At 38.4% G+C, this 25,834-nt stretch overlaps 1 protein-coding gene across 1 annotated transcript in view; it reads left to right on the top strand.

Annotated features, from left to right (window-relative positions):
- Window positions 1-8,795: 8,795 nt before the first annotated feature.
- The window catches only part of OLFM3 (olfactomedin 3), a gene marked incomplete at both ends in the record, with an annotated part of 58,942 nt that continues 41,903 nt past the window's right edge, over window positions 8,796-25,834 (top strand). Inside the window, one exon of the mRNA XM_080348890.1 lies at window positions 8,796-8,864. Coding sequence (XP_080205016.1) covers window positions 8,796-8,864 — 69 coding nt within the window. The remainder of the gene's footprint in view (window positions 8,865-25,834) is intronic.

Below are 25,834 nucleotides of genomic sequence, written 5' to 3'. Positions count from 1 at the left end.
GACTTTATACACAAATAAAAGAAAAACTGAATTGATTATGTGAATAAAGCTTTCCTTTCTTTTTAGTCTTCTTTAATCAGTTAAGAAACTAACACATCTGTAAAAAGACAGGAACATCGATTTGTGCCTTGTATTACTTAAATCCTGTCACATATATCATAATAGTTTGTTCTTGACTTTTACAGAAGATCCAACTGAACTCACACTCCTTATTAACTGCAAAAATCAACTAGTTGGGGGAAAACAAAAAAACAAATCAACCACATTGTATCCTACATTACAGGAGTTAAGTTCTCAATGGATAGGTGTAGAAGGGAAGCCTCCACAATCTGAAGCACAGAACAGAAACACAGTCGGATTCCTTTATGGCTGTGCTGGTTTTAATATTTCAATAAACCAACAAATAAAGCTTCAGAATGAAAACAAAAAAAAAAAAACAACTGAACAAACAAACAAAAAAATACAACCAAATCAAAGAAACACCAACAAAAATGACAAAACAAACAAACAAAGCCTCACAATATTTCTATTGATAAATAGCAGCAATTCAGCTGAAGAAATTCTCCTGCTGTTTATTTACATGGCTTGTACATCTGCTGGAGCCAACCTAAGCATTTGATTGTCTGCTAGATAAGGAGAGATGTGAATCAATGAGCAAATTACTTGAGCCACTGCACTGCCAAATTGGAACCAAGAATGACCAAGCAGGACAGTACATTATAGTTGCAAATATCTTCTGCATTCATATTTAACATAAAGAATCTGCAAGATGCAGGTGACTGCTACCACTGCAGGCAGTTCATGACAAAAACAGTTCTCTCTACTAAAAATAAAACAACAAACTGCTCTCCCTCTTTTTTTTTTTTTTTTAATGATCTTTCATAACCTAATCCCCAGGCCCTGATCCTGGTACCACTCACATACGCCTGTGTGGAAATGTTAAATCTGTCCTTCAACGTTTTAAACACCAGGGTCCTGAACTGCACTCTACTGGTTTTATACTCATCCTTCCTTCCAACACCATTGTATTCTAGGAAGAAAGAGATATAATTTCACAATTAATTCCGGCCCCCTCAGGGTAAAGACGATTTTTTACATTAACACACTGAAAGCTGCTGCAGTGATTGACCCTAAAGACACTGACAAATTAATTACTTTGCTAGTCAATATGGCATTGCAGCTTAAAGACTGGAGCAGATACCCAGCCAGTTAACATCACACATGCTGTCATCTGCTGAGTGTGACAGCAAGCGATTTGTACTACTCTTCCTGAAAGAAAAGCTATATAGAGCCTTCCAAGAAATATGTTACCAACCCCCTCACTCATAGCTTGCTTCACAAGTTAAATAAAGAATGTTCAGGATCTGTAAGAGGACCGATAGTATCTTCGGGTTTTTTGACCCACAGGTTTAAAATGAAAAAGGAGACTATCTCAGAGAATTCATTAAAGCTTTGGTTTTGAGCCCACTGTTTAACAGCTGGAGCTAAGGTATGTTCAAAAAGATCATGAGATTTATGTGAACACTCATACAAGTGCAGATGTGAGCAAGGGAGTTCATATTTTATGTACGTCGCTGTCAAGAGTCAGCGCTACCCTGATTTAAAGAGCTCTCCTCTGGACTGAAAGAAAAAAATAAATGGCAATAACGTATAAGCTGAAGTTCCTGCAAAACAATGGTTGGGGCCAACACAGAGGAGTGACTTTTTAAAAGAACATCATTATGAGAAAGCTTGATACCATTCTTGGAAAGACTACAGCTATCTTCTGAAAAAAAGTGGAGAGGTACCAAAACTCCATACATCTTTTTTCTTTCTGATTTTCAATAAAACACCACCAAATAAGAAAACTGAGTGATTTGTACACTACTGTTCTGTAAATCAAAATATACATCAAGCTGGCCTAAAACTATAGATATACACATAAAAATATGTACATATATATACACATAAAACTATATAATTTACATCATATTGGTCCAAAAATATGGACTGCTGAGACATACAGCACCTGTTTTCTGCCAGACATGTTGAGGGATAAAATAAGTGACTCCCTTCTCACACACAGCAGAAGAGGTGAACCAGCTGTGCAGATCCCCACTGTTACACTGATACGGGATCAGAGGACAATTCAGGCTGGAAGAGACCTCAGAGGTCTCCAGCCCAAACTGCTGCTCAGAGCAAGGGCAGCTCTCAAGTCAGTTGGTTACTCAAAGTTTTATTCAATCTGGTCCAGAAAATCTCCAAGGACACAGACTATACTACAGTGCTGGGCAACTTGTTCCACTGCTTCACTGTCCTAATGGTGAAAAAGGTTTTTCTCATGTCTTCAAACATGTGGTATCTACAGCTTCTATGCTTCCTGAATATCAGGTATCATGGGTACGATTCACTTTTCAGACCCACTAGTTGTAAATGGGGGACAGATGTCCAAAAGATCAACAAAATTACTGGAATGTAAAGCACAGCATGAGGGAAAACAAGACCTTTCACTTCAAAGTATAATTTTATTACGATTATTTATTATGGATGATTTAATCTAGTTATTCCCTATAGAATTTACAAATGGGCTGATATCCTACAGAAAATTGAAGAAAATCTTTCATAAATTTTCTTCTCTAAAGATGAGATACTGTGTTTGCTTTGACCAAGTATCATAGCCAAAGCCATGAATGAGTGGAGCTGGAATGAACAGAATCATTTCATCTGTTCATCTGCTGCGCAACAGGAGAGGAGTAAAATCAAAACAAAACTAGAGCCAACTCTCAAGCATTTGTTGTAACACTGGGCAAATGGAACACGATAAAAAAGGGATAATATGTGTCACATGCAAATTATAGTTTCCTAAATTTGATACTGTAATGAGAAAACAGAAAACAAATGACACTGTACATATTCTGGAACGCAGAATTTGCTGAGCTGTTAAGTCTACCAGTGCAGCTCTCGGTGAGCACACCTACAATGCTTTGAGACTCGGATGGAGCCACTTTGGGATCTGTTCGCTCATGAGAATTTGTCTATAACCTGGATAATTTCCTCACAGATTAAGAAGAGCAGATACCATTTGATAATTGAAGAGAGACACACCAACTTACTTTTCAGAAAAACTTACTTTAGAACCTAAAAAATCTTGTATGAAGAAAACTGAAATATCTTTTAAAAATATTTCTCTTCTTACGACTCACCTTTCTAAAAGCCATCTCTCTACTTCAAACTAATCTCAGAGAGAACACTGACACATACCTTTCACAGCCACGAGCCTACATCAGTATTCAAAACCTAATCCTACAAAAGCACAAGGGGAATGCCTGTAAGCATCACCTTAGATGATTGCTTTTTTTCACATGTTTTCTAGCATCCAGCTGGAATGAAAATATCACATATGTGTCAACTAACAAAAAATTATCATAACAGTGCCTGAGTTTATGTCATCTGCTACAACAAGCATCTTGGCTATGTGGGACAAAACCAGGAGTATTGCAAACAGCACCATGCTACTAGGTTCTTTTAAAAACCAAAACTGATTAAAAATCAAAGCAATGAACACTGTATTACAGAAAATGCTAACCCCTTAAGCTTATTTGACTTCGTGGCAAGTTCTTACACAAACTTTTCCTTCTTCCTTCCTTCCAGCAGAAATTTCTGCACAGAAGACAGACGTGAGATACCAGATACACTGATTCTTCATTTGGGGCAAAATATCTGGTACACGGGTAACATTCACAATCTTAAAATAGAACAAAACATAAAATCCATCAGAATGTATTTTGTGATCATGACCTAATCTTCTAAGTACTTTTGCCTTTAAATGATTGTGACAAATACTGGCATTGCAATTGAACTTTTAGTAGTGATTCCTTGTTACTGTTTTTACTATTTTGAGAGCCAGTCCTGCGGGATGCTGAGTGTCAGGAACTCCACAAAGATCAACAGCTGAGGGTACCCAGGTACTTTCAGTTCCCACAAACATCATATCATTACACAGGAATATTGCAAACAGCCTCTTTACTATAACACTCTGGTCAAAAACTATCAGAAATATCAGGAAGCTCGTGAGCAGAGTTCCGTCACCTTCTAGGAAAAGCATTTTTGGTAGATAACATTCCTCATATATGCTGTCATTTCCATGAAGAAAGCCATTCCTACATTTCAAACTAATACAATCTTTGATTACATATTTTCATTTCTATTTATACAGTAATTTATATTGATATTTAACTGATTTGTAATTCTGAAAAGACTATAGCCATGTGGTGCTCTAAAGTAAGGGTGACGCTAACTCCTAAAAGACCAGAAAGTGAAGGATTTATTTTACTAATTTGTTTTTGATGCTTAAAGATACTTCAAGAAAAGTAAATTCTAAATACGGATCAGTTTCAGAGAAATAGCTGGAGATGTAAAAGAGGTGCTTAACATGCTGCTGAGATCTAATTTCAATATTGGAACTAACTAATACAGCACTGTGGATTAGGAAGGCAGGTTATAGTATTGACATATTCCAAAAAGAGACAACTCTCCTTACATGACTGATCACTATAAAGGAGATTTCAATCAGATGTCAAAACCTATCCAAATACAGGCCTATTTAATAATTTACAGTACTCCTAAATTTTGTCCTATATCTGCAACATCTTTGTATTTTATATAACATTACATACTTTCACTGGCTAAATTAAATAAATTCATCTTTTACCAATGTTTCCATTCACTTGATTTAACAGCACTTCAAGTAACCTGTTTCTCTCACATTCCTTACAAATCTATCAAAAAAGTTTAGCTTCTGTATCATTGAGAGCTTAATTTTGGTTTTATCTTTTTCTCTCTTTAGTCTCATTGAAATATCAAAATATCTTCTGTAATGAAAGACAAACCTATGCTCTACCAGGACACTTCAGGTCCTGTAAAGTCAACATGGGTCAGTATTCCATCCCTCTTCCCAATTCCCTTAACTTTTCATTCTTATAATATGGAGAATGCCTAAAATTCTAAATCTGGACCATCTTCCTAACTTGGTGGGAAAATCCACACTCATGAAATATTCAGTGTAAGACCAATTCCATCAAAAATGTTAATGTCTAGAAAAAATATTTTATAGCACTGCAATTAAAAATAGAGTTTTCAGATGTGACCTGCTATAAATAACTTAAAGAGTGTCTTTCTAAAGATGCATATATCTGTTGTCTATCATAACTCCCGTCAGTACTTTCAAGCTGTCAAACTCACATTGCAGAACTTGGAACTTATTTATATATAATTCACTGCCTACGTCCAATTTATCAGCTTCAGTTTCCAGCATACCCAAGTGAACAAGTATCTTATTCCATCCGCTAGCAATACATCTTGCAACGTGGTGTGAAAAAAAAAAAGTTGTTATACCTTTAGCCACACAGAGAATATCCTTCACTATCTAGACAAGCCATATTCAGTGTGCCTCCATTTTGCTCAGGAAAGCTTTTGATATCTCTTCTTCCCTCTGATGACTGTTCTGCCCTGACTGCAGCCATTTCCATACAAATAATTCAAGAAGAAATGTGATTTCATAGGTTTTAAGGATAATGAAAAGCTTTGTTAGAGAGAGATCTTCAGAATCAAATACTCCCTTGCCACTGTGGGGCATTCAGCAGAAGTAAAAACTTCCTCATATGGACTTAAATTTTGCTTAAATTTTCAGATACATTTTAACAAACCAAATTATTTCAGGTACTAATTGCTAGTGATTCTCACCACTCTTCAGTCTTTTCTGACAAAACAAATATTTGTCAGGTTGCTAGAGGCTGGAAGAGTAAGTCTGTTATGAGTAAGTCTTTTTCTTCTCAGTGGATTGTTAAAATCAAGTAGAATAGAATTGGATCACTTTATGCCACATCCTTTTGCAACATGTTTTGGTATCTTTTCATATATCAAATGACCTATTAGTAACACACAGAAGTATCTGAGGGGTTCAGGAGATCTGAAGTCTCACTTTTTCAAGGGCCTGAGGAACAATTTGTTTTATTTTTAACTTGTACCCTTTGATATTTTACCAATTTCACAAACAGATATTCCAAGCAGCAACAGGAAGTGGACAAACAGCACATTGCTGAAGCTCTTTGAAAAGTTTGCATTCTGTGATTAATAGTTCATACATTTTGTCAATTTTGTTTACAATAGACTGTAAAAAAGGAAGGGCAGAAAAGTCTGTGGAAAATAAAGGTAGGAAAAATAAGAAAAGTCACTGAGGTATTCTAGAAAAGAGCTAAATACCTTCCTATGTGTGAAGCCTTTGTGCCTTCTGAATCTGTCTTCTTTTCTCATAAGAAATTGTTTCTTTTGAAAACAATATTTGCTTTGTCTTTTGGAGAACCTCAGGTGTTCAGTGCTTTGGTACTGCTACTTATTACTGAATCCATATTAATACACACAGCTGTCCCTTTTTAGATTTTTTTCTGGTTATTTCATAGAAAATAGAGCTTTTACATTTTTCTACACACAAAAAAAAATAGCCTCCTTTTTGTATCTTTTTATCTTTTCTTCATAGAAGGAAATTCAATAGTCCATATCAGAGGGGATTCTCTTTCCATTGTGGACCCTGGAATGTCAATGGAAGTTCATTCATAAATTCTACTGTTTCCTTTTTTGACATAAGGAACCACACTTTGTACATCCACCTTCCATGGAAATTAAAAACTATACCTTTGTCAAAGATACTGCTGACCTAAAGGGGGCTTCCCTAAGTCATCTTAGCATAAAACTTAAATTTTTATTCACTTACCAAAGAAAATCCCCAGAAGAAATTCAGAACTCAAAAATACAATAAACCACTGCAGGAAAAATTGGCATTTTTGATTGGGGAACATTATGCCAACAATATATGATCTTTTCAGATAGTACATAGGCAGAACAGTTTCTGCTCTATTTGTCTTTCAGCGGTGGTTTGAAAACCATGTCCTGTCCATACTCATACTAATAGACATGCAACCAAAAAACCCTTCCAAGCCTAGATTTTTGTTTTACTTTTTTAAGCTGAAGATTTGCATATTTAAAGATATTTTTACCCTAGCTTCCTCTTTGTTAAGATCACATAGCACCTAAAAATCTACAATAGTGTTGGCTTTTCAGTGCTAGCTGCTGAAAAAGTGCACAACATAGACCCCAGAGAATCTAATCAAGACTAAAAAATTGCCAATTGTAAAGCTAATACATTTTTAACATGCAAAGCTGAAAAACTTGTTTATAATAATATTAGTTATAACATCATAAACTATAAATGTTATAACATTAATATTATACTAATATTATAAATAAGGTTACCCTGACCATAGATTGTGAGCTTGAGTCTTATAAGGGAAAAAAACTGCAACTTCAACATACTTTGCCCATGCTTACAGGGTGGTACTAAGTGCGATTTACATTTGGGCCATACTCAGCTGCACTGAGCATGCAACCCCAAGGAAGGCAAATCACATCCCTACTTGTACTGCCTCATCTGTAGCTGTGGAATCATAGAGCGAAACATAGAATGTCCTGAAGGGACCCACAAGGATCATCGAGTCCAACTCCTGTCCCTGCATACGACAACACCACAGTTCACACCATGTGTTTTAAGACATTGTCCAGTCTCTTTTTGAACACTGTCAGGCTTGGAGCTGTGACACGTCCTTGGGGAGCCTGTTCCAGTGCTCCACCACCCGTTGGGTGAGGAACCTTTTCCTAATGTCCAACCTAAACCTCTCATAAATCTCTGTGCAAAAGTGACCACGAGCTGCTGCATAGGCAGCAGAAGCCCACCCAGAGCCTTGGCTGGCAAACTGGTGGTATTTGACTACAACACATTTGTTGAGGTAAAGGAATCTCCTGACTCCACACCGCAATGTGTCGTTGGGAGAGCCCCCAAAGAATACTTCAAGCAATGACTTCCACCAACCTTCACTTGCACAGGCCTTCGTGCCACAGCTCTGGCCAGATGCTAACAGACATGACAGTCCCTTGCTAGCTCATGGTTCAACCAGAAAGCAAAGTGGTGACTTTTCCCTCAGCCAAGCCCTGACTTAACTTTCTAGATGGGGGAGTGAAAGGGTGGGATTCCCCAGACAAAATCCCTCTCCCTGCTGCGGCAGCCACACATCCCAACAGCCCGCCCTTGCCGCCTCCCCGTGCTCCTCTGCCAGGTGCTCCTTTCAGGAGAGGCGCATCTCCCCGGGGCGGCAGCGGGCAGAGCGGTGCCGGCTGCACGCTGCTCTGCGCGGAGGGAAGAGCCTCCGCCAGGCACCGCTGGGGTAATGAACCAAAGTCTGGCTGAGGGGTCCGCAGAGCCGCCCCGCCAGCCGGGATATGGCACTATAACCGCGCTGCTCCTCAGCCTGCGGCTGCTGGTGCCCTTCAGCAGCTCGGCTCGGCTAAGCCCGGCTCGGCTAAGCCCGGCTCAGCATAGCCCCGACCGCTCCCCGCTACCGCTCCGCGGCTCCCTCTCGGCGGCGGTGATGTCACATCCGCCGCCAGCCCCCGCGCCCGTCCAGCCGCGCTGCCGTCGCCGTCTCCCGGGCCCAAAGTTTGGCGGTGGGCTGGCCGGGGGCGGAGGGGAGGGGCGGGGGTGGGACGGGGCAGGGAGCCGCTCCGGCAGCACGGGCAGCGCCGGGCTCGCTCGCCCTCCCCGCGCCGAGGCTGCCCGCGGAATGAGCGTCCCCCGGGCGGCTGCCGCTGCCGCCTCCACTCGGGCTCCGGCGGGCGGGCAGAGAGTGCGGCTGCCGGCGCGGTCGCTGCAGCGGGAGCGGAGTGAATGACCGAGAGGAGCGGCGCGGAGAGGCAGCCCCGGAGTCAGGATGCGGGCGCCCGCCAACATCCTCAACCTCCTACTGCTGTCCTTGCTGGCCAGCCTCGATCCGTCCCAGGTAGGAGCCGGCTGGGCGCCCCCGCGGACGGCAGGTGCGGCCGCCCCGCGGCTGCGGAGCAGGGCGGGCGGTGCCGGCCCGCGCACGGCGTATGCGGTAGCGGGCGGCGCGGCTGGATCGCTCCGGGGAGAGGCGGGTGCGTGTCCCTGGTTGTGTGATCGGCCAGGAGGGAGAGTTCGTCGCGAAAACGGCTGTTCCCGGGATTACGGGCTTCCCGGTGCGAGGCGGGGAAGCGCGGGTGCAGGCGGCCGGAGGGGCTATGGGTGCGGGCCCGCGGCACTGGCGCGCAGCGCAGCCGTGTGCCCGCACCCCTAGTCCCCCCACGACCCCCGGCAGCACCCCACGCACAAGTTCTGCACAAGAGGCGGCGGCGGGAGCGCAGGGCCAGCCGGGTCGGGACCGGGAGCTGTCCAGCGCAGGCGGACAGAGGCAGCAGCAGCGCCCGGGGACTGCACCGCCCTCGGCAGGGGCCGGGAGACACAGCCTCCGGCTGGAGATAAATTCGCTTAAAGGGGAACCGGAGGCATCACGTGAAGATCCTGATTTTAGTACTACAGCCACGCTCGCGGCTGCTGCAGAGTTTTGTTATTTTCAATTGTGTTCCGGTTGCCAAAACATCACAGCTGATACTGAACTAACGATAAAAGTAAACAATATGTCTTAGCCCTGCCACCTGGCTTGTGACAGGAATTTTAGATTAAATAATTTTTAAAAATCAGAATTGCACTATACCACTTAAGAAGAATGATGACAAAACCCCCTAGGCCTGCAGATGTCTGTACTGCTGCATCTCATAGACACAGAACTTGTCTCATTTGTCTTTTTGTGACATGCAACCTTCTAACTGTGAGCATTTTTAAAAAGTAATGAGAGAGAAAACATTCTTACAGTAGTGCAGTTCATTACCAGCAGTAGTTCATACCATATTGCCACAATTTACATTGTGTGCTGGTGAATGTCATTTTAATGATGCTTGTTTAGGTACCAAACAACCGTATGAGACAACGGTTCAACTCTTCGGCAGATTTTTTCCTTTAAAATAAAGGAATTAATCACATACATTTGTCATATAAAAATATGTTCTGAATTTACAACAATATGAAAGGGATGTTCCTCTTTAAAAATATAAAGATAGAACTTTAAAAGGAAATCTGATTTATGGCTGCGGTATTCTGACCGCTTTTTAATCAGTAAGATACAGTGACAAAAAGGCAGGAGGTGGTACGGTATTAATAACATTACCTAAACAATTAATTATATCAATGTTATTAAATAGGAGCTATTTGAAAGTACCAGCTAGTGCTACGTCTGTAAGGAGACTCATCAAGCAAGGCACAGTTTTCCACATCTGTGTGAATAACAGCACATACTCATGTTATAATTACAGGTTTTCACACACTCATTTTTCTTCATTTTTGTATCTTCTATTACACTTAACTAAATCTATTAAAGTTAAGAGACTTAAAGGGACTGTGAAAGCAGGAAAAGCAAAATTTGTGTCACTGTCTATCCAAAGAGAAGTAAAACCACTAATGAAGCAAACAAGCTTCAGCTGACAGAACTATTCTTTTAATTCAGGTATCAGAGATAGGCCCCAAAATAAAAGCAGGAAGAAATTTTCCATCTTACTTGTCTGTCACCATCCAGCACCACAAAGCAGGATGACCCACTGGAATGAAATGGCATAAATTAACTTTTGAAACTTTGCTTCTAGCCCTTTTTGCTGTGGCATACTGTGCAGAGGGCATAAAAATGGCCTTTTATTCATCAGTCTGTGTGACATTTTCTGGGATATTAAAATGTTCATTGCAGGCTCTTTCAACTTCGTGAATGGGTCATGAGCCAGAAAGCTCAGAAGTCCTTAAAATTATATAAAAATAAGAGCCTTTAATCAAAATCTGGTGTTTACCAGAGCTATCAATAAATTGGATTTTCAGAAATGAAAACATGAGATCAAATGGTTACTCAGATCCTTGGTTAAGATGCACATTAAGCACAGAGAAGATGCCACATGACAGGTAATAATTTAGTTTTGTTGAATATGAACAACAGATCTCATATTTCCGTGAAAAAATGTATATATAAACTGTTTATAATTTCTTTTAGAAAACAAGTACAAGTTGTGATTGAAATCTTGCTTCAGAAATCCAAGTAGTGGCTCAGTTATTTATCTTGCTTTATGCTAGTTTGAAATGGAATAATAATTTCTGACTTGCAGGTTGGAAATCAAATATATCATATGAAATTAACAGTAGGAAACAAGAGGATGTTAAGTTCGTTCTTTTCCAAAAAGACTTGTGCAATATGGTCACGGCTAGACAGACAACTTTTTACATGCCCTTGACACTCACAAACTATTCAGCTTATGAAAATGAACCATCAGACATTTCAAAGTATACGTAATACGTTCCTGTTCATGTCCTACATAATTAATTACATAATCAAATTATAACTTATTATACTGATTGACTACTTTGAAATAATGCCTGGGAAAAAAAAAAGGTGCTTTGAGTTAGTACCAGGCCATCACAGACTCAAGACTGCTGTCCACAGCCACTCGTATTATGATGGGGCTTTTATGCCAAACTTACTAAGTTATTTACTGATCGTAAAGTGTTTAAGTATCGCCATCTTATGGTAAAATATGTAACAAATATATATTGTTTACTCTTAAATGTCTGGGACCATAAGATTTTATTTCAACTACAGTAATTTATTGCCCATGATTTTTTTTTTCTAAACATGAAACAGAATATTGACCAGCTCTAGAAATTCTTCTTTAATAAATGGAAGACAGCTCTCTACTGCTTCATTTTAAACACTCTTAGAGCTAATTACAGAATGTCAATTTTAAGAGACTAAATAAATGTTATATCTGTTAATTTGATTCTAATTGTTCTCTGTATTTACATAGAAAAATACAATAAATATAATTATTAATGACAATATATTTCAGTAAAGTTTTATTTCCAGCAGGGTGGGTAGATATTCAGCAGAAAGCCAGATATAGGGAAAGGACTCGAAATATAAAATTTTCCTTTCTCCTACACTTAAGTGCAGTATCTTGAAAGAAGGAGCTATTATATATTACAAAATTTCTAAGAGTTACTGCTAGATGGCATCTCTGTGCTGCTTTTCTACAAGCCTGGAGTTTTCTGTAATGACCTTCATAGTATGTAAAGTGGACTTCCTTTATGGGGGTTGCTTTTGCTGGACACCATTTGATAAACACAGTAGTATAACCAAGTGAGCATTTTAGAGTGTTGTAATGCTGCTCCACATAGAAATCAAGCTCAGCAGGTTTCAAAGTTCAGATGGCTTTAAGTTTAATTTTGAAAATTTAAATAGATGTGAAATATATGTTCATTTTTCAATGCAGTTAATGTACTTCATGCCTTTAAATTTTATAATGGCTGTATGGGTTTCAATTATTTGAATTTCACAAAAATATGTTTCAGAAGAAGACTGGCAAGTACAATCCCAAACAGAAGCTAAGTATAGTATCATTAAGAACAGTTACAGAAAGCAACTGTTACGTGTATTAATTGCTTGACATAATAGGATGCTTGGGAATATTAACATTAAAAAAATAAAAGCAAATTTAAAACCAGTCATCTATTTTTGAATGCTTAATTAAACTTTGCATTTTGATCTTTGGAATGGCTGTGTTTTTAGATTCCAAAAATCTATGTTTTTCACAGAGTCAGACTATACAACTATAGCCACCAAAATCTTCCTTTTCACAGATTTCAAGAGCTTGTCAGTATGAAGAGTGTTGTACTGTAATGCTGCTTTGCAATACAAAGTCATTCATCCCTCTTGTGAGATTTTATAACAAGAATACTGTGTATAAGAGTTACCACAATACACTGTTTTTGTTGGAAACGTGACTCATGGTACTACAAAACACTGCAAAATTAAACGGAAATTTCATTAGCTACTTGGAAATTGATTTACCCTGTTTCCTACAGTATTAGTCAATATGAAAACCATATATAATTATTTAGCCTGCATGATTTAAGAATGCTCTAAATCACTAATTGCTGAACATGGCCAACTCTCGGTTGGTGTCTGCTCTCCTATTTCTGAGCAACACGATTCAGTAGCCACCAAAGAAGATGCTATTGCCATCAGTATATCCTGGGCCCTCTCCCAGGTGTCGTTCCAGTTACTCTAGTAACTTCAGTCAATGGGTAAAGACCAGAGACCGTTGATAACACAACTGGTTCTTCCTGCAATGGTCAATACAACGCGCCTTCTAACCTTTCAGTCCCGGGGAAAAAGAAAAAAAAAAAGCTTCATCTATTTCCTATTCATGCACACTCAATGACACACATCAACCATGTGTTGAGTAAAATCACATAACAATATTCACTGCATCATTTTAAGTAACATATACAAATGATACTGGAAGAAACTATGCAAAAACATGCATGAGTGACACCCGCACGACTGCTAACTCTGCTGGTGCTATCAGACACCACATGGTCTTTAACAGCTTTCTAAGACGGTTGCTGCTGTGTGAAGAGACCTTTATTTCTTCCAGCTAAAACCAGATTCCTCTGTTGTTCACAATTAATATGATTACTGCTTCTTTGAAAGCACTCATACGCTGGTTATATACATTATATACACTATAAACAAAAATTTATATATGTATACACAGACGTGTGCATACAAATACTAAGTAATTATTTTCTCATCATATGCATATTGCCTTCGGGTAACCAGGCTTCCACCTTTCTTCTATTATTTGGTCAAGTCATTAGCCAATAAAGGAAGAAGAATTCACAAAATACATAAAGAAGAAAAAGCTAAAGCTGAGGAGGTGACTGTCAGGAACAGGAAATGCAGCGTAACAGCTATTAAAACAACATCCAGCTCTAGGTCTGAAAATGGTGTTTCCAGCTGGCTACAGATTTAACACATTTAGAAATTTCAAGTTAAAATCCATGAAGTTCATAAGGGGCCCATTAAGAAATGAACAGGGAGTCCTCGGAGAGTCTCCAGTCTATTCGGGCACTGAAATCCCTTTTTCAATACTGTACAATAACAAAAATGCTTCAGAGCATCACATAAGCATTCTTACTGGATCCTCTCTGAAAACCAGGTAAAATTCAAAAGCCTTGTGTAAATTTTTGCAGCAATATTCTGGGAGGAGTCCTGTCAAAGGCCACCTTTAACAAGAACAGCAATCCATCCTACTGCTTACATTCACAAGGCAGGAGATCTCTTGTTTGAGATAAAACCTGAAGAAAGTGAGGACTTTGTGTGCCTGCGTTTGATTGAATACAGAATTCTTTTCATGAGGGAGAATTCAGGAATAAGTGGAAAACCTCTCTTACCTACACAAATGAACTGAAAATTTCAGAAATTCTTGTATTTAAGCCTAAGTAGCATAAAACCAGAAAAAAACAATGCAGCTTAGAATTCCAGACCAGATCTATTATTCACATGTTTTTAAACCAAGATGTGTGGCACAAGCACATGTTTCTATACATGTTAATCATTCCACCTAAGAACCCAGCCAGTAGAATTCTTGGTCCTCCAAGCCAATACCAGAAATGCAGTAGCAGTACATATAATTCTTAAAAATACTTCGAATGGTCTACAGAAAAAACATTTAAGTGTTAAACATTTTTATGTATTTCAAGAATTCTGAAACAAGATCAAAGAGTTTAAATTGTACTTGTTTTACAGAAGGATGCAGTGTGCACTACTTCCCACATGGTCAGCTAAAAAGTGTGCACTTGGTGCACCTGCGGAACAGTTCACCTCATGTGACCTCACTTTTCAAAACCACACACACAACCAGCTCCCGATCTCCAAATCTGTACCTCTTCAGTATTTTTACTCACCTTTTTTTTTCTCAAGAAGAAATGATCTTAATGCACTCAGAGGGAGATCTCTTAAGAACTCTCAAAGTACACAGTATCAATCTTCATGTACTTCATCCTGGCATTAATCATGTTTTTGTTGAGTTTGCTAAAAAGAAAAAAAAACAGGAGATGATTATCTTAATCATTCCTTTATTCAGGAATTCATTTTCTAGAGGACACAATTCCTCCTACTTCAGTACTAAGTTATCTTTATCACCAATTCAGAAAGTTGATTGTATTTGCTCTGGAACGCATTGAATATTAAGCAGAAAGGCCAGTGAATGCTATTCAATAAGAAGTAATATAAATGAAACAGAAGTGTAAAGGTAGCTGTTTTGTAGTGACAGCTGCACAGAACTGTAATTTAGAAAGGGACAAAAAGTTGCAAGTGCAATGATTCTGATGATGGCACATTATTATCTAGCTGTCTGAAGGACACCCATCCACCACTGATGGCCACTTGATACCCTTCACTGAAAGAAAGGAGTTACCTTCATTTCAAGATGCAGGAATCGAACCTGAGTAGTTCAGTTAAGGGAGCATTTGTCTCTGCTCATGAATTTAAGATTCATATTACAATGTTTGGCTGATAGTGAAGCTCAAGCAAAGACAATTCTGAGATTATTTCTTAATGTTGTGCACAGCACAATGTCAAGAAATGTATCTGAAAAAAAAGGAGACTGAACTTGGACACAAGCTATTATGTCACAGCATTGCTTCCAAGATTCAGTGACACTTCACTGCAAGCACAGACTGCAGCTTCACATTTTTTCATTAGTGACTCCAGTCTTCAAGGCAACTGAACTTCTAACAGCAGCATAATTTACCAGAACACTTGAAAGTATTTCAAAAACATTACTATTTTTGTTGTTACTGTTTTATTCCTGCCATTAAAGGTTTTGTTTGGAATTAGATAATTCTTTTTCTGCCTGAACGAGACACCAGAATACAAAATAACAAGTCCGCTTATATGGGTCATCTTATCCCCATTTGTAAGACCTTCTCATTGGGTAGAGTAATGAAAGATTTTTTAATAAATAGGAAAATAACTTACATATCAGCCAAAGCAAGTTAGCACCATTTGTCTAGCTAGCTCTATGCTGACGAAAACTAAGTGATCTCTAGTCTTCATCTTTACTGGCCAGCTTCTACAAATAGTTTCCTAATAACTCCCTCTTCTGACAATACAACTGATTCATATTAATGAACTAAATATGCTGCAAAATGTGCGTGCTTAGGGAAGCAAACTCAATGCAAAATGTTAGTGATACAAGCAGTTAACATTTAAGGAGGTAACTGTGTTTACGGTAGTATCACACATAATATATACTTTTTTATATATGCTATTCTATGCCCTCTTCCACTTCATGACAGAGGTTTGCTCATCAGAAAAGCAAAGGAAACAACCAGGCAGATTTTTTATAAGTTAGTAAACAATCATAAATTGGAGCTTGAGTTATAGCCAAAAGCAGGTTAAATAGGAAATACCAGGCCTGTGGATATAGGATTTTGTAAGCTCTTAGCCAGCTGCTTCTATATCTGTCTTTTCACAAGAAAGAAAAACATACTCTGTAATTATTCACAAAATATGCTCTCCTATTTATTTAAAACCTTTTTCCTCAAGAGAAATTGAAGTAATTTTAATATTCTGACCACTTCTGAGCCTTTCTCAGACTTCTAAATCACTTAACTAAAGCAGTCCCAGATAACACAAAATTAATTATTTCATCCTGCATTCCCCTCAAGACCAGTCACCTGCCTGCTGCACTGCCTTCTAACCAAATCAATTGTTGGAACTGTGAATGCAGATTTAATATTTCTATTTATTTATCAGTCAGCATAACAGCAGCTTCTGAAAGCAGGTAGCCCTCCTCACTCCTGTGGTTTGGGGAAATAGTATTCACATCCTCCTGAAGCTGTAAAGTTATTTATAAGGGGGGAACCAGAACAATTGGAAAAGACTCACTCAGGTCAGAGAACTGCAGTTTCATAAACTCTCTTATTAAGAGCCAATCACAACACTGTGAGTAATATTATTCTTAAATTATTGGTGCATGTTATTAAAAAAAACCAAAGTTTTATATAGATTTTCATGGACCTCCTTTTTTAGAACCACTCCTTTAGAAAAATACTTCAAAATGTGTTTCAGTATATCTCTTTCAAGGAGATAATTAAGAACTTAAATAATTTTCCATATATTACATTGTAGATGTTATTTGAGTTTGGACTTCAGTTTTAATATTGGATTTACAGAAATATGAACTTCTGTATGTTCAGAATACATTAATACCTCCATGACAGCAAATATTATTGATCTGAGATGTCATAAACACAAACCTGTCACATATGTGCTTACTAATATTAAATGGTGGTGTTCAGTCTCAGCTCATATTGCATAATCTCTTTCATATTATTCTAACAAATCTGCCTTCTTATAATAAGATTCTGTGCATTTTAAATCTATGGTATTGAGAATTTCCCAAGAAAACGCATAGAAAACAGTGTAGTAACACTGAGCTACTGTACTAAGTAACAAACAGTACATAGAAGAGAGGATGGTATGAAAAAAAAACAGATACAGCTGCAGATATACACGTTCTCTGTTCTCAAAGCAAGCATGTGACAGGTTTAAGTGTATAATGAGATCTCAGATCAATATTATTTGCTGTCATCACAGGTGTTGCTGGGCCCTTGCATAAAGAAGAGAGTTGCACATCAGGCAGAGCAGCAAATGAGCATGTTACAACAAATATGCTTTTTCTGACACATAAAGTAGGGAACTTTGAATATTTAGTAATTCATATCTGCAGAAATCAACTACTGATTATGTCTGGTGTCTTACTACAAAAAAGTCAGATAAGCTCAGACATCACAAAAGTCTACAACCATATTAAATAAGAAAACCCACAGGTATTATGTAATATTCAAATTATTGCATCAATAAAATAATTGTAGAAATTAATGACAAAGTGCTAGTTAATGAAATCAAATTGCTAAATTCTTAAGCTTTCTTGAAGAACTGTGACCTCTTATTCATAATATGCCCTGCACATATTTTACTCAGAATGACAATGAATTGGAAGCTTTTGGGAAATAACTTACTCAGAGAAAAGGTTTCTGCAAAGCAAATTTAAGCCTGAAAGTTACTTCTGTTGCCTCAGCTTAGCCAAGGAATTATTTTAAAATCTACGTTTAAGAGAACATCCAAAACGGTGGTTGTTTTCTTCACCGTCAAATTAAGTTTCCTGTGAGATCAGCATCATTCAACTGATTATTTTCTTTTAAGTTAGTCTAACACACTCAGTGATTTACTTTTTAAATCAGTAGCTATTTTTCAGATATACAAAAAGCCTTGTTTGCAGTGTCAGTTGTAATGTTATATTATTCAGCCTGGACATAACTTCTGTTCTGATAACTGATTCATCTTGAATAGCAGTTACTTAACATACTTTCAGGAATTAATTTACTAAGAGGAGTAAAGGGCCGTGCAGACTTCCCCCCCACTGTTGGTCTCAGTGCATTCCCAGGATCTGTTCTGTGCCCCTGGCTCCCCAGCCAGGACGTCTTCATGGCTACAGTACAGTAAAATCTGCCAAAATCAGAACCTTAAATAACTCTTTTGGAGGCTACTCCTCCTGGTAATTATTTCAAGACACGCATATATATAAATTAAATTAAATTAAAAACCAACACACACAAAAAACCACCACCACCATTGAAATGTAGTGTAATTAAAACATAATACTTGGTAGTTGCTCTTTCACAGCAAATGAATCCTTAAATAGCTGACAAAACTCTTGCCAAGGATTCCTTAATAGTCTGAAGCTGGTTTATACAAAACAGGCTATGAAACTTTATAACCTTTGTTGGTCTTCAGGTCCCCACCTCCAGCATTTCATAGCTCCTCTGAACAGCAGCTCTGACCTTTAGCTACTCCCCCAAATTTGGTGTCATTCTGCTCCACTATCCTGAAGATGTCAAGCAGTGCGAGCCCCTCAGCAATACCCCTCACCAGCAGCTGCAGGTCACACTTCAAACCACTGCCCATTACCAGCCCAAACATTTTTCTGCCTGCCTTGTAATCCACCCCCAGTGTGCCCACAGCAGGGACGCTGCAGGGTACCCTGCCAAAAGGCTCAGGATGGGACATCCCCTGCATGTGGCTCAAGTAATCTGAGACAATTAGTGATGTGCTTCTGTTCCTAGTTTTCAATCAGGCTCTGTTGTGTATGGTCCATTCCTAGAGGAAAAATAGTTTTATCCAGTGTATAGAAAGAGTAATTGTGAGCTCATATAATTGCCTTTTGGCATTTGCTTTCATCAAGTCCTAAAAAAAATTTTCAGTAAATACTGAACACTTCATAAACTCTATGACAAAAAGAAACACTGGCATTTTTATACAATGATGATTCACATCCAAGTCATTGTCTATATAACTTCCCAGTGCAACGTTATCATGAATAACAGTTTTCAATTGAGTGATTGTGATAACATGATCTTTGTTTTTCTTCTTTTTTATTGGAAGAGGACATACTGATTTTTCCAGCATCACAGCTCTTATTCTAAAGCCATTAAGACTGAATTTGTATTTCTCAATTTTTTCAGCAGCAAACTAAGGGCTACAAGTATAGACTTGAGTGAAGTTCTTGGATTGGTTGATTCTGAATGACTGGAAAATTATTTTGTTAGTGAGATACTGAGATATCTCCTGGGCTTTTTTTTTCTTTCCTATGCGAGATGCAGAAATGTTGTACAGTATACTGCGATCCATTTTCTTTGCCACTTTGTCCACAACAACTCTTAGTTAATTAACAGCCATGACTCTTAGTTAAACTGAATTCTACCTAATGACAGTGGGTTTTTATTCACTTTTATATTTAAGAAATAATTATCTATTGGTATAAATCTCTCCATTTTAGACACAGGATATAATATCCTTGCACACTTGCACTACAACTACTAGTACTTCTCAGTCTGTTCCTTTTCTAAATAAATTTATTCTGGTACTTATTCTCCCAGTGCTCTAATAGATTTTTCAGCAACTCCTCTGTCCTCACAGTTTATTCTGCTTACTCTTTTTTGAAGTATTCTGAGAAACTCATTAGAGTTTTTGAGATGCACATTACATCATATAGGGAGAATCTGTCATATTTTTGTCCTAAATGTATCTCTGGTCAACATGGCGGACACCTGGTTCATGGGTAGGTTTGTTCTCTGACTTGCAGCACTACTCAGTCCTTTCTGCATGTATCCTAAAACCAGCTCAAGATACGAAGACGGCCACTGACCTGTTTCCCATCCTGTCACTGCATACTTCACAATTATCAAAATATTTAAAACACGTGTTAACAATCTCCCATGAGAATCAGCTTTAGCCACAAGCAAAGAATACGGTCTGCATTTTTGTCTTTTCAAAGCCTCATGTTCCCCTCTGACTCTTTAACCTAAAGGCCAATCCTACTTCTGCCTCTGCCCGCCACCTAACAGGCAGGAATTTACTGACTCTCAGACACCTCCTCAGTCCCCAACACAAATTTTGCAAGTGCTCTTGCTTTTCTTTCTCTTTGTGATTAATATGCTTATATGAAAATGATACAGACATTACTGTTTAACAAGCTCAAAAGTACATGTGTTAGTAACACATGCAATTAAGTTAGATATGCAAAAATACAGTGGTAAGGCACACAAGAAGCTATATTCCACACTATGGCACACAAAAATTAGTTTCCAGCCCTACAGAAGTCCCTCCTGGCCCAGGAAAGTATACTGAAACCAGAAGCAAAGACGACAAGAAGTTCCTCTAAGGTAGGAAGGTGTACAAATAGTGAGATATCTTTATGCCTCTACTGAATTTGTACATAAAACTTCTCGAGTTAGGTATGCCCCATATATTTCTACATTCTGTCATATTACAAATTCACTTACAACATAGAAAAATCTGTCAGTTGTGACTGTCACGAGGTTAAATAGGTGATTCGCATTCTAATCCTTTTTAATAAGAAGTTTATAAAGATAATTTACTGACCTTCTGCTATACTGGTCCTGCAGACACTGCTAAAATAAATACTTGTGTATTAGCAGATGGTACAGCAATGCATTCTGCCTTGTTCCTTCCAAACCTCCTGCTGTGATCAGCAATCTATACAGCACAATTCAAGGAGTTCAGATTTCAGTGCTGTAGTCGTCGTCTTTGGCTGATCTTTCTTTGCCCTCCAGACATACTTGCTCATAAACCCACACCCATATTTTGTTAAAGCTCAAGTCAGTGAATGTGAATATCTGCAGGGCAGTGATACAGTAAAATCAGTGTGTCCACAGTTCCACCCATTGGCTGTACATTGACAATATAGGACCCCAGTGGCTTTAAATGGTTGCTCTTGTCCTTATTTAGAGTCATTTTCTGAGATCTTCAGAGTTTCTTTCAATTTAAACAGCTTTTAGATATTTCTCGGCACCACAGCCAGAACATTTATTCAGGTGTCTCTCACAAAGTAACTTGATATGTAAGTCATTTTGGTTAGTGCTGGTCCAATGCATTTGAATCAGGAGAAGTACTAGAAATTGCAAAATACAAAGACCGCCTACTACATCATTTTTATCATAAACCCTTCAAAGTTTCATAAAATCTATTTTTGAAGCAAATTGCAGCATCCAGAAAAAAAGTAAAACTAGATATAGAGTAGTTTATGCTCCCCATGATTGTTTTCCCAGATTTAACTTTTGCTGAAGTGTTACAGACTTATTATCGTGATCCGAGACAGAAAACAGTTGTTTTGGAGAGACAAGAGGCTTTTTACAGAGAATGCTCATGAAAGAATAACATCACAAATTCTGTTTAGAAAAGCTAACTATGGAGCCTATGGATTGTGGCTCTTTGTGAGACTGTGATTTATTATCAAAAAAGCAACGGCATGAACGCTGACCCTTTCTTTGGTAATGGCTAAATGTTTTCTTAAGGAAAATAAGACCTCTATCTCATTTTACATTATGCACTCTATGCCACCAGTCTTTTTTCATAATCTCTCATTTCCAAAGACAAGTTATCTTTATTATTTCTAATATTTATTTCCTGCTCATTTATGAAACATGTTTAATTCAGTATATCTATTTTTATTGATTTAAAGAGACAGCTTCTATTTTAAATATTCATTTCTTAGAAAATTATTTCTATTGAGGGATGTGAAGGATCAACGACTAAGGGCAGAGGAAGTAGCTGGTTTCTTTTGGTTTTATAACCTTTCTATAAATTAAACCTTGAGCATTTGCATTAGTCCTTTCAGTAAGAAGTCCATTGTGTTTGCTTTGGTGTAAAACACTGCTGGACAATAAATGATGTTCAGAAGAGCAGCAATGTTCTGTCCTTTGTTTCAAGCAGTAAAATACAACTTCAACCTGGGGACATACATACTTGTTCTCCTCCTCTTTGTCAATGAAAAAGAGGATGCATTTGAAGAAAATTTTTAATGGAAATATTGACTGAATCAGTGATCTCAGAATGTCTCATTTATTGAGATCATGGTGGTTATCTTTTTGAAATATTAATCACTCCCTTCTCTAAGGTGGTCTTTCTCAACCCAAGGACACAACCATGAAAAACTGTACTGGCTGAAACACACAATTATCATTAACAAGTATTTCATGAAGCGATAGCTTTGCTTTTGTGAGTGCTACCAGGGACTAGACTGTGGAATTTTGGAGTGGGCAGAGAAGTACTATTCCTCTTCCCTAAACACCTGTAACTTACACTACTTTTCCCCCAGTCCTTCTCCCGTGCTGAGCTTCAAGCTCCAGAAAGCAGCACAGGAGGAAAGACACAAACACTACTCGTCTGCTCTTCCAGCTCCGCCAGCATTGTCTGCGTGTGGAGGGATGCACAGGCAGATCTGTTCCTCCACTTGTCAGACTAGACAATGACATTACCCCTGATGGACAGGATGCACAAGGAGAGGGGAGGCATGCGTTGGCTTAATTTGTGTTTCCCCTGGCCTGAAGGAGAAGTGAAGACACACTCTTCTTCCTTTGGGGATCTGAACACTCTCTGAAGACAGAATGACAACGGCTTCTCTGATAAGGCCAGTGTACAAGAAATCACCAGACGATACTGAGAGCCTTGAATTTTAGATTTTTGTTTGTTTTTTTGAGAAAATGAAAGAAAAGGGATTTTGATACAATACTGACAGTAGCTGTAGAATTCAAATTTGCCCAGCTCTAGATTTGTCAAGTGAGAAAGCTACACTAATGGCTATGGTTCACTGCTGCTGTTCATAGAGAAGAAAAATTTACCCAGATGCTACTGGTATTCATATTGCATTCACTGTTCTCTGTCAGGCATAGAATAAATTGCTCTTGTCTATAGTTCTCTCCTATTTTGAAACGCCACAGAAATTAAATAAGGTTAAGACTGGTCATTGAGTCCATCTCTGTACAAAGGACATGACCAATTCAGGTTTTCTCAAACAGTTCCACAGATCACTTTCTAAATGGATGGTAACAGTGATGGTAGTTACTGAACAAAAATCCTGATAAGCCCATATCACCTATTTCTGTTAAACAGAAACAAGGTTGCAGTTTTTTCTCCTTTAGAATTTTTCTGAAACAAGGTATTGTCTCATGCTTGCTTTCCCCTTCTCATTAGTATTCTTGGACATACACTATTTGTATTTTGTGATTTTCCTGTTTTAATAGCATTTAACATTTAAGAACAACTGATGTTATAACTTCATTTCCTAATTATTCCGGACCCTTACCTCCAGAAAGTAATCTTTTAGCATTTTTTTTTCATGTTAAAATATTACTCTTCTCTCATGCATTCTCATGAATTTCTATTGCAGTTCTAAAGATTGGCTATATCATGTCATCATTAGTTTCCCAAACGTTTGCAATTTTTAAGTAAACTAGTAAATATATCTTTCTTTTCTAATATTTTTGCTTCCTCTGTGGAAAATATGCTATTGTTAGCTAATTTCTTACTAAAGGCCTTAAGCTTCTCCTTTCTTCTCCCTCCAAAATGCTAATTATTCTGTATTTGCACACTCCTTGTTTGGGATCTTGGAATGCTTTCTTACATGTTCCTCTCAGAGCCCCTGAACTGTTGGGCATTTGCTTTTGCTGTGTTCACTTGTCTCTATAGGATTGTTTCTTTTTCCAGGGACCTTTTTGAAATTGTTCAGTTTTGAGAGATTCTTTAGAGCCGGTATCAAAGTCATTTTCACAGGGGGCCACATCAGCCTCGTGGTTGCCTTCAAAGGGCTGAAGTAATTTTAGGACTGTATAGATGTAACTACTCCTACATTTGTAGAGTTTTGCTAAGTTTTGACAGATTCCTCCAGTCTCCTCCATATCACTTCATATGCTGAATTTTGTTATTTCTATTATTTTTTAATAATGACTGAAACCAAATTATCTGTGCTACAAATCAGTGCATTTCAAGCCAAATACACTGTTAACCTAAACATCCCAAGATTACAAGAATGCACGATTATGGTTCATGCACCATATATATATGATTTTACTTAAAAGTCCAAAACAGACAGATCTAGTAACTTGTTCACTGGACTGGAAAGACTTTCAGCAATCCTTCCAAGGGCATATATCCAAATTCTGGAACAGTTACTCCAATTAATATCAGTTTAACTAAAATGCTTTATGACAGGCATTGGGGAGAGAAGAAGGAAAAAAAACAACAAAAAACCAAACCAAAACAAAACCCACCATGCTACACTGCCTAAAGGTACCTTTATATATATATATTGGTTGTTTTGGAGAGGCCGTTATTTAACGCGTCTGCTTGAACAAAGTGTTGACTGCAGCAAGGGGAACTAATGATCAGCTTACCTACCACCATCAACTTAAAAACACAAGCTTAAGAAATATCTTAAATAATATACTATGGTATTTTAAGTTAAAAAGAAAAAAAATTATCCAGTCAATTCACATCTGGAGATCAGGCCTATTATTTCGGAGTCTCTGCTTTTTCTGCTGAACTCTTCTTTGAATTCAAAGCATTTTAAAATCAGCATCATCCTTTTAAAGACATCTTTACACTAAACAGAGCGCATCCTCTCCATTCCCAGTCAATAAGGCTTTGCAATGTGCTCAGACCTACAATCACTGATGCTGGGTAAATTCTCGTCTAACAAAATGACACGGTTGATTCCACAGTATAGCGAGTGCTGTGGTGTCTATTCATTACCACACTCTGCTTGAAGATCAACTTCCTTGAAAAGTAACTGGATGAAAGACCAAAGATAATACTGGAAGTAGTGGGAACTTCAGAATAAACCCTTAATGCCTAACAGTGGGTAGTAGCTAAGCCATGGTTGACTTCTACAAGTGACCTGTAAATCCAATTCAGAGCTCCATTCTAGACCACCATGGCTGTTTCCCTAGAGGCATGCCAGAGGAAAACCTTCCAGCAAACCACCTATAGGCATGTTGCAGTATGGACATTCCCAGCACCACACAGATTAGGTGTGGCACGGAGGAAGCCATACAGGCTTAGGAACAACTGCAGAGATAGATACAGATAGATATAGATATATAGATATATAGATATAGATAGCTGGCTTGTACTCTTTTTTTTTTTTGAGAGAGCCAAGCACATCATGAGTTTCACCGGGCCTTTCTTCTCCTTATATTTTTACACCACTGATTCTGAAGTGAGAACCGGCATGATGGGTGTAGTTTCTGGTACATTTCCCTTACAAAATCTGTTTTCTACAAGTGAAGCACCTTTTGGTGACAGAGTCTGTCTCTAGACTGAGCGGTCGATACATGCTAGGGTACATCTGGAGGCTTGACTTGTGCATTTTCCAGTCAGGGTCAGTGGGCACCAGGACTTCTTTGCAGACCTTCTTCTTGGGTTTGTCTCCCACTGAAACCAAGGTATAGGGGAAGCTGGCTAGATGTCCATAATTAGACTTATGTGGGCTTACAGCCAAAGCCTGTACCCAGAGCTAATACCTTACAAGCACTCTCAAGAGCACAAATGTAGAAAGTCAGAGTTGAGCAGATAAATGCGTCCAAATACTTTTTTTGCTACTTCAGTTGTCACATGGCACAAACCCTGTTTCTTCTGAATTGTGTTCTTTG

This window comes from Nesoenas mayeri (assembly GCF_963082525.1).
Source record: "Nesoenas mayeri genome assembly, chromosome: 8".
Classification (NCBI taxonomy): Eukaryota; Metazoa; Chordata; class Aves; order Columbiformes; family Columbidae; genus Nesoenas; species Nesoenas mayeri.
Note: the sequence above shows the minus strand (reverse complement) of the source record. Positions and strands in the feature narration are given on the sequence as shown.